The following is a 10,597-nucleotide window of genomic DNA, read 5'->3' on the forward strand; positions in this document are numbered from 1 at the left end:
GTCAGCGACCCCTGGCTTGTCCAGTTCTGCTTGTCTCTGAAGGCAACTGCATGATAGCTGTTGGAACCACACCGGTGAGCACGTTTGACCGGAAGGATCTTAATGAGGGATTGCTCTATCTGATGGCATATTACCTATGCCCTCCACCTCACATATCCAAAGTGCATTTCCACGCTTCTGTCTGTCTTGCAAACTGAAATACTCAAGGACTTCATCCATGACCGAGATTCAACCCCCTCTTACAGGAAGGCGCTTGGTGAGTGGAAGTCATTCATTGAGTGAGTCTCTCAGATGACAGACTCCATCTGCCTTGTTTATCAGACTCAGTGTTAGTCAGTGAGGTTGTTTTTTTTCTCTAGAAAAGTTGTACAAATGTAAAACACATGTTTGTTTGCGTGGTTTTTAAACTTGTTCTTCTAAAAAGTTACGTAATATAGGATTTGAAATAGTGATTGTTTTAAGCTTCAGCAAAATTTATTTTTGATACCAGCCATGAGTATGTTATACTGTTATTATTCATGTTAAAAGTATCTGGAATATGCACTTCTTATATTGGCCATGTTACACAGTACCCTGCTGAAATGTAGGTAATTTTAGACATGATTCTCCTATTGCTGTGTCAATAAAAGCACAAAAACTAAGAGTGCTTTTGCTGTCTTAATTTAAGATGAATTCCCTTATTTTCAGTAGTCGGTCAGTTTTTTGAAGAAATGGTGTCTTATTCTCAGGAATTTTTGCTGATTATTGTTCTCAGAGTCGAGACATAATTCTTATACTTAGCTCAATCAAGAAAGAAACAATTCAGTTTTAAGAAAATTTGTCCTATAGTATTTTTTTTTATGTGAAAAATCTCAATTAAGGTGTAGAATCTTAAAGTAAGCAAATAATTCTTGAAAACAGCTTGTTCAAGAAAGCATAATGTAAGGACAAGAAAGACATTGTGGACAAAACAAGACACCCCCCATAATCTTTAGTGACAATATTGTAGTGAGTTAAATGGTCTGATTGTTCAAATATGTATTTTCTTTGATTGTGGTAAAAATGTGTGCCCCAGTCTCCAAAAATGACATAGTGCAGGAAGCGTAGCTATTCCTCCGTTACACCACAAGAGGGAGTATCCCCTAAAATGAGCAGCTCTAGCGGGAGTAAAGAAGCCAGCCACTACCCATAAGGCAGTGCGCCTATAAGCGTTATGTGAGACTGCAAAAGTGTGTAACGCTGTGCTATGTCCATGTATATATTTGCAGGTAAGCAGATACAAGATGGTAAATAACTTAAAATGTGTCTACAGATGAGTCCACGGGGTTGCAGAGAATGTGGGAAAGTTGGCCGTTAATCCCCACTATGTGTCATTAGTGTATAAGTTATTGGTAGCGATTGTGAATTAGCTGTGATTGCTAACGATTAGCAGCTAGATCTGATTCATAGTTTGTGCGGAAACCTCGTGGCACTTTTGTGGCTTTATACCTGTACCGGGCTGTAATCACAGCAGATGTAGACTGGTGGATCACACTACCTTTTGTTTATGTTATTTCATTGTTACACGGTAAGAAATATTAGTGATTTGAGTTTAAAGACTACCCATAAGGCAGTGCGCCTATAAGCGTTATGTGAGACTGCAAAAGTGTGTAACGCTGTGCTATGTCCATGTATATATTTGCAGATGCAGTAAAGGCGAACTCACAAAGCCACACTGGTTTCAATTCATTTTAATTCAAGTGTGCAACAAAATTTGGTGGCAGCGGTGGGATCAGCGGTGCTACTGAGAAGCAGTGTGAGATTACAGAATCGTCACACACAGTATGGAGTTGGAGCAACTGCAAGACCAGCTAAGTGAGAGCTTGCTGCAGTTAAGGTCAGACCAACTACAAGAAGTGTGTTACAAGCTAAAATCTCAATTGGGAAACAGACAAGAAGCACACGCTGATCAGAACAATAAGTGAAGCAGTTGAAACAATTATTGAAGTGGAGGAAGAGGAAGTAGCACACACATTCCTGGACAGATTAATTAAAACTGTTAAAGAACTAAAGGAAAGAGATGACCCTGCACAGGAACATGAAGAGAGTATCAGTAGGGATGCGGTTGCATTGGCCAGTCTACAAGAACAATATGCAGCATTGCAACTAAGTTTTCAAACCTCAACAAAAAGGTTAGAGGAAAGAAATGCAAGACTGACAGAACAGAATGGCCTCCCAAGAAACTAGTCAGGGTCTGGCTGCACAGCTACCTACTCGTCCATCACCGTTACCTGCTTCACCAGCAACACAGCCCCCTGAAGTGACTATACGCAGGGAATTTAGAATCAGTGGCCAAATTGCGGGAACGGGGTCAGGAAGACAAACTGTCATACTCCAACTTGATTCATCAAATCGAAATGGGGACTTAAAAAGAATCACAGCGAAGCTGAAATTATTGAAGCTGTTGTTAGGGCCATAAGCCCAGGCCTAAGTCTCCGTGATATGTTGGAGATTAAAACCAGACCTTACCCTCATGCAGCTTCGTACCATACTGAGGGACACTACAAGGAGGATAGTTCTACTGACCTCTATCATCGTCTGATAAATATCACTCAAGGAAGTAATGAGTCCCCACAGAACTTTCTATTTAGGGCAATCCGAGCTGAAAGAAAGACTCCTAGCATCATCAAGGGAGCCAGGGACAGATGAACAATACAGTGTCGAACTGATTCAGAAAAGTTTCTGCCGAGCCGGTTGGCACAGGTCTGATTAGCGACAATGTGAAATACCAGATCAAACCCTACCCTGGATGATCCCAGCAGTCACTGACGATGTGCTGATTGCAAAAGACAAATGAAGCGGCCAGCCTTTGAGTGGGAAGGCAACAAAAAATTCAGAAAGACCACCCGAGAAATGAAAGTAAGAGAGATAAAAGCAGAGGCACAGTCAGTGCAAGACGGCAGCAGTTGTGCAGGGTGGGCAAGACCAGCCATTCTCCACCTCGACAAAAGGTAAAGCTGCTAAAGCACCAGCAACAGTGACACGCAAGGAAACTGAGCTGTTTGATATTCATCAATCAACTAAAAGGGGAAATAGCTGAAATAAAAGGAGTTATTCGTGAGTCGGCCACCGACCTGGCTCCCTCACACCGCCCAAGTCTCAAACGTGGCTGCAGGGATTGTCAGGACAGCAATAGAGGAGAAAACTGCGACCACTGCTTCAAATGTGGACAAAGTGGGCATTTGTCTAGGGGTATGCCGCACCCGGGAGAAACACTTCCAGACAGGGCAGAAGCAGATTGGTATGTCAGGCTAGGCACGGTGAACCCACGCCCGTCACCCTCTTTTGCAGCTACTAAACCCAAGGTGAGCCAACAAACAAGATGTTCACAAACTCTTGAGGGACAGTATAAACATTGGAAGACAAAAACAAGCAGCCGCCACAACCAGATAAGAGGAATGAAGCGGTTTCCGTCAGCCTCCTCTCCCCAAACGAGAGCCCAGCCTCCTCAATCTATAGGGAGGAAGCACCTGATCACCTGCCTGCTTGAGGGAGTAAAAACCGCTAGCGTTGTGGGACCACGGGATCACAGGTTTGTCTCTAATATGAAAAATGGAGACAACCAGAACATCCCCACACCTCAAAGTTAGGAGTTTAACTGAAATCATTGGGCCTGGTATATTAGATGGGAGGGCAGTAAACCAGACACCAATCCCATTTTCCGGGTGGGTTGAAATCAAATTCAGGTTGCCCACAGAAGAGGCTGCACAGTTAGAACTTCTCGTGCCAGTATTAGTAGCTCAGGAAGACGGGGTGGCGGAGGACCAATAATTGGCTTCAACGTGATTGAATACATGCTAGAGAGGGGAATAGAGCCACCTCGTGCTGTAACAGAAGCTGTTAGCACAGCATTCTCCATTGACTGTAAGAAAGCTGAGGTCTTTATAAAGGTGATGAAGAGTGGAGACGATGGGCTAGGTGAGGGCAGAGTGAAAACTGGGAGAGAATTAATGAGTATCCCACCTGGTCAGACAAGAGTGGTCAAGTGTAGTGTGAGAGCAGGCCCACTCCCAGCAGGTCAGGATGTACTGTTCGAGCCCAGCCCTACCCTCAGATGCCAGAGGATTGGAGGTGCAAGAGGGCGTTGTCCAATTTACAGCAAGGCAGGTGGTCCCGTATGAGCCTCCCAGTCACTAATACCAAAGCTTATGAGATCATACTGCCTCCGACTGTTTTTTGGGACAAACTCAGAGGGTTCGAACTATTTACCCAGCAAACACAGTGACAGTGGAAATAGAACAAATGGGACAAACAAGATCTACGTAGAAGCAACAGCTACACCTCCAGCTAGCCAAATTGGGGAACAGGAAAACAGAAACAAGAAGCACAGTGAAGTGTTTGGGACCCCCCAGTTCCCCTCGACCATCTCTCTCCGGCACAGCAGCTGAAGATCAGGCAGCTATTAAGGGAGGAGAGTAATGCCTTTGCTCGTGATGAACACGATGTTGGCAATATCCCCTCACTGCAGCTTAAGATCCGCCTCAGCGACCCCACACCTGTTCGCCGAACATATACATCAGTGCCTAAGCCACTTCATAAAGAAGTAAAAGAATATTTGGAAGACTTGCTGAATAGAGGGTGGATAAAGAAATCAAAATCCCCCTACTCCAGCCCCATCGTATGTGTGCGAAAAAAGGATGGCGGCCTCCGCTTGTGCTGCGACTATAGGGAGCTAAATACGAAGTCAATCCCGGACGCGCCATCCATACCCCGCATACAGGATATGCTCAACACATTGAAGGAAGCTCCTGGTTCTCGGTCTTAGCCAAGGGAAGGCTTATCACCAGGGCTTCCTGGAAGAGTCAAGTCGCCCTCTCACAGCATTCATCACACCCTGGGGATTGTATGAATGGGTAAGAATTCCTTTTGGGCTGTCGTCTGCACCGGCAGAGTTTCAGAGGTCGATGGAAGAATGCCTTGCAGGCTGCGGGACGACACATGTCTGCCTTACTTGGATGACAACCTTGTTCATTCAAAAACATTTGAGGACCACTTAAATGATCTTAAAGCAGGTCCTGCAGCGTTATCAGAGCCATGGAGTGAAATTAACACCCAGGAAATGTGAACTGTTCAAAAATCAGGTGGAGTTCCTGGGAGGTTGGTAACTCAAGATGGTCACACCATGGACCCCGCCTGACATTGCGCCTGTCCAAGCCTTAAAACAAAGGAACCCCACCACCATTGGGAAGTGAGGAAGCTGTTGGGATTCATCTCATACTATCGCAACTATATTCCTAACTTTCCGCGCATTGCAAAGCCACTCTATGACCTGCTCTCTTCAGAAAAGCCAGGGGAAGGGAGAGACAGGAAGTCAAAACACAACAAAAAGACAAAGAATCAAGGGGTCAGCTACCATCCTCTCACCCAGTGCATGGTAGATCTCTCTCCCACGTAGTGTTTTCATTGGAAGAAATGTTTCGTCACTCATCCAAGCGACTCCTTGAGTCTCAGCTGACTGCAGGTTTCCCCAATCTATAAACAGCACATTTGCACAATGACTGAAACTAGCACCACTGAATGAACAATGAAAACGGGACAACCTGCAGTCAGCTGAGACAGAAGAAGCCACTTGTATGAATGACGAAGCATTTCTCCCACTAAAAGCGCTACGTCCAGATGAACAGACCACTCAGAAGTTGTGATTTGGTACAGATGTATGAAGACAGTCATTCTTCCATGGTCTCGGCAGACTGAGTCCGTCTTGTCACATTTAAGAGAGCTCTCACTTTCCAGAGGGCATCATTTGTTTACCCTGATCAGAGACATTAGGATCATTTGCTACTTTGAAGGACTGCCTAAATTTAAGGAATCTGTCTTGACTTCTTGAATTGGCTGGAACTATTATATCCAGATCCTAGAATATCTGAGTCATGCTGTTAGCAAAGATAAGTTGAAAAATATTTTCAGCTTCATTTCCTCCTGTGTTCCTCCAGTTTTCCTCCAGTGACTACCTCCTCGTGTTTTCTTATTTCAACGATATAGCAAGGTTTCTTCCTGCCCTTCAGGGGTTTGTGTTTATTTATTTAAATACCTAATTTAAATGTTCCTCAGTTTAGTTTTGTTATCTTTGTTTTTCCTAGTTTTGTAAATATGCCTTAATAAAAAATACTCTGACTTAATCTCAGTTTTGTCTCCTTTTGTCTGCGTTTGGTTTCTCATAAAATCACTGTTATGGACTGTTGTGAACTTTATCTGTCTCTGATTTTTCCATGCCTTAAGTTTTTACTGTCTTGCAAATCTTTCATCTCAACACCAAAACTAATTTTACTTTTTATGCTTTCTTTTATTTGTTTTTCATTTGTTTTTAATTTATCAAGATTACAGCTGAGCATCAATTGCAATGGATCCAACAATGGCATCGTCACTCAGGAAAACACTCCAGTGGGATCTAAGATTGTTTGTGACAAGGACAGGAGTGTCATCTCTGTGACCCCGGAGCTTTTCAAAATCTTTATAAAAGTATGTTATTCCTAAACACAGGAACCGGTCTTGTAATTTGTTGTTTATGAATGAACTAGTATGAAGACAAAATTTGCTGCATGTTTCATGCCTCTGTTGTTCTTCAAATTTTCAAACATGACTTGACTACGTTTTGTCATCATCCTTAAGGGATTAAATCACATCAGTTCCTGAATACAATGAGTAGTTGTCTTTCACACACTGTATGTTACAAGCACTGTAAATGTTGCTCTTTGTTATTTATAATCTGCTGATGTCACTTCCAGGAGAATCCTTTCTCAAAAAAGAGATGGGACACTTGTTCAATTGTTGGGAGCGGTGGGATTCTAACAAACAGCGGCTGTGGAAAAATGATTGATTCAGCTGATTTTGTTATTAGGTGAGAAAGATGTTCACTGTAAGGAATGGAAATCGTGATGAGGACTCTTCTCTCTGAAAGTAATATTTCATGTTATTTCAGGTGCAACCTTCCTCCTCTGGAAAATGAATTTCACAATGATGTCGGCAGGAAGACTAACCTTGTGACAGCAAACCCAAGCATCTTCATGCATAAGTGAGCAATTAATGAACCCGACATTGAACTGACTTGTTAGTTTATGTCTTGTTGCTTTAAGTCATGCATTAATTTGCAGGTATGGGTCACTGACGGGACGTCGTGGGGCGTTTGCAGACAGTCTCCAACAGTATGGCAACTCCCTGCTTCTCTTTCCTTGCTTCTCCTATGGTGGTACTCGCCCAGCGTGTCAGCGGGCTGTGTATGCCATTGAGGACATGGATATCCCTATCCAACCAATCTTCATAAACCCTAGGTATCTCGAAAGACTGGTCATATTCTGGGAATCTCTGGGGTTAAAGGAATATCGACCTAGCACTGGATTATATATGACTACCCTGGCACTGGAATTTTGTGAAACGGTGCATTTGTATGGATTCTGGCCATTTAGTAATCACCCAGATAAACTCTTTCCCCTGACTAACCACTACTATGATAATGTACCCTATAATAGGAAAGTCCATGCAATGCCAAATGAGTTTTCCCACTTGGTGGAGCTGCATAATAAGGGCGTGCTCAAGCTTCACCTTGGAGACTGTAAATCAGATCAGGTCTAGTTTGAATTTTGCAATAACAAAAGAATATGTTCAAGTATCCAACTGAGAGGCCAAGACATTTGCACTCAAATCCAAACGTATTAGAGAGATGTACACTACTTATTATTTCAACAGTCTTTCTTTTAATTATTGTTCCATTTCATGTGTTAGAAATAAGTTTTTTTTTTGCTAAAGTTTCTTTTTAACAACATTTGCAGTGCATGGTCATGATAAAGTTGATACACTCCTCGTTAGGAGGGTACAATACGCTACAAGAAAATAGAGACTTTAGATAGAAATTGAGAAATCACCATTTGCTTTTAAGCCACTACTTCTGTTACAACCTTTATATTACTCTGCTAGTGGTCACTTTTGGTTCTGCAACAAAGACAATTCTCTGCAGCACTGACTGTTGACACTTTCAAACATAAACACTTTCAAGCATTTGTAAAAGGTTAAAAATGTGTGTTTAAGCCAGAAATATGAGTTAAACTAATAGTTAAAAAGTTAAGGGATAAGAAGCAGGAGATCGCAGCAGACGGACGCCCGTCCCTGAGCCTGGTTCTGCTGGAGGTTTCTTCCTGTTAAAAGGGAGTTTTTCCTTCCCACTGTTGCCAAAGTGCTGCTCATAAGGGGTCATATGATTGTTGGGTTTTTCACCATATGTATTATTATAGGATATACTGTACAATATAAAGCGCCTTGAGGCGACTGTTGTGGTTTGGTGCTATATAAATAAAATTGAATTGAATAGAATAGAAGAGCATTCATAACTTATGGGGATTTAAGTTCAGTTCATGTCTTCAAACAAGGTAAAAAAAAATGGACACCCCCGTTATATTTTTTTGTGCTTATTATGTCTTATTATATTTGCTGAATCACGGTTATCCGCTACACTTTACATGTTCTATGGCATTACTTAAAGATACCACTAGATGGCGCCTAATGCTCAGGAGGAACGTAAACCCTCTTTGGAGGCAAATCTGCAGAATAAATCCTGCAGTTGAAACTGTAAACAAGCTCATGATCTGTGCCTCTTTATTTTAATGCACAGCTGCAGGATCTAGGATTGCACACCTCCCAGCCACCTGTCAGACCAGGGGGCACAACACAGTCAACTTATCAATTCTAAATCCACATAAGATTTACAGTTTCAAGACTTTGAAAGTACTGATAGAATTGTTTACCTGTGAGCCTGCAGTACATTGCATTTGTTACGATGCAGCTAAAGAGTCAACTGTCACAGCAAGCTAGCTTTCACTAGATTGTTCTTTAAAACATACAGATGTGGCTCTGATCCATTTGTTGTCAGTTTTTATGACAGGCACAGATTCATCATTGTCTTTATCAGAATCAGAATCGTGTTTATTGGCCAAGTATATGTGCAGACACATACAGGGAATTTGGTTCCGGTAGATGGTGGCTCTCAAGCACAGCAATGTAAATCTCACACACACAAGTGTCTATATATACACATTACACACATACACAAAGCTATGTAAACCAACTATAAATAACGAATCTAAACTTATATACATAAAATACAGAAATGAATGAGGTGGAATGAATACTACAAAATGTACATAAGGTGCAGCTGCAGTCTGGCAGTGGGAGCAGTGTGACAGGTCAACTGTTAAGAAGGGAGATGGCGAGGGGAAAGAAACTGTTCCTGTTTCGGGTGGTCCTGGTCTGCAGGCAATCAGCCATAGAAGTTTAAAAGAAAATCTATACCCTGTGTCCACAGACACTGAAAAACACGCTAAGATGAATGTGTGCAGCTGCATAATTCGAAAGATATAATACTATGGTGGCATGCTTAGTTTGAATAACAACTGAAGTCTCATAAATTCAATTTCCTTGAATCAAAATGTACAAATAGACACGCACAGTTTGTTCGAAATATATTTGTTTTAGTCTTTAGCATTTACATTTTTAAAGGTTTTTTTTTTAATAAAAAATCTTTTTTGCTGTTGAATTGATTTTCTTGTCTCACAAAAGTTGTGTGACTGTAACTCCATGTAAAGAACAGAAGATATCTACTAATCGGTTATACAAGTAATTGTTATCTGGGGTGTTGGGTGGACGGATTCGAGACCCTCAGCTGGACTGCAGTGGTTGGACTGGTGGACTACTACTGCTCTGATGGAAACTCTGGAAAGACAAACATCATTATGTCAATTTAAAAGGTTTAAACACAGTTCTTGGTGTTTTCTTTTTCCTGCTCCACTAATTAAAGAAAGTGCATCTCAGCTTTTTCAATACTGACGCAAAACCCCAAAATATGCTGCGCCAAAAACCGGTCTGCCCCAAGAATCGAGCGCCCCGGCACAAATGCCAAAACGTCACAGTCTATATATGGCTACAGGCCAGTGGACACTCTTTCAATGATGAGGATGTACACATGAAAGCTGGTTTGAGCAGAAAGTCATGGACACCATTTATGTGAAAAGAGCCTAAGGGTACATCTGTCACCATCTTACAATGCTGTGATTGCAGCCATTCCCCAACTCTCTGTGAATGGCACTCATGGCCATTGATCAGTGTCCTTTTGATACTGACTAAAATATCAACGTGCTGGGATCTTGTTCTGATTCGGAACAATGACAGAGACAAAGGAGAGAAGCCGCACCTGTTGACTTTGATTTCTTTCTCTTGTCTTTCACGATTTGTGAATAAGTGGTGTTTTTTTCCTCACTGTTGAGTAGAGTGCATACCGATTTATCCCTGCGGAACAAAACACACAGAGGACATCAATGCAAGTTATACAGCCTGAAAGCTACCTCTGCGGCTGATTTGAATAAGATACAAAAATCATTCATGTCCTTTATCTATATCTATGCGTTCCTTTTAGTATCAGTCAATTTACATCTGTATATAAAAAGCTGGAGAGGCTGAGGACGATGGACTAAATTCTGGAGGCTCGTGTCTATTAATAAAAAAGCACTGGAGTGTTTTCATCAGAAACTGGAATCCACAGAGCTGTTAGTTTCCTGTTAATCATAGGCTAAAAACAATAGATGCTCCCTGTTAT

The 10,597-nt window shown here is 41.9% G+C and overlaps 1 protein-coding gene across 1 annotated transcript in view; it reads left to right on the top strand.

Moving 5' to 3' along the window:
- Positions 1-8,163, top strand: part of LOC113017299 (alpha-2,8-sialyltransferase 8E-like) — a 15,257-nt gene extending 7,094 nt beyond the window's left edge. Inside the window, exons 5-8 of the mRNA XM_026160468.1 lie at positions 6,336-6,477; positions 6,744-6,856; positions 6,938-7,030; positions 7,110-8,163. Coding sequence (XP_026016253.1) covers positions 6,336-6,477; positions 6,744-6,856; positions 6,938-7,030; positions 7,110-7,587 — 826 coding nt within the window. The 3' untranslated portion in view covers positions 7,588-8,163. The remainder of the gene's footprint in view (positions 1-6,335; positions 6,478-6,743; positions 6,857-6,937; positions 7,031-7,109) is intronic.
- The last annotated feature ends 2,434 nt before the right edge of the window (positions 8,164-10,597 follow it).

The sequence above is a fragment of the Astatotilapia calliptera genome, unplaced genomic scaffold (assembly GCF_900246225.1).
Source record: "Astatotilapia calliptera unplaced genomic scaffold, fAstCal1.2 U_scaffold_1, whole genome shotgun sequence".
Lineage (NCBI taxonomy): Eukaryota > Metazoa > Chordata > Actinopteri > Cichliformes > Cichlidae > Astatotilapia > Astatotilapia calliptera.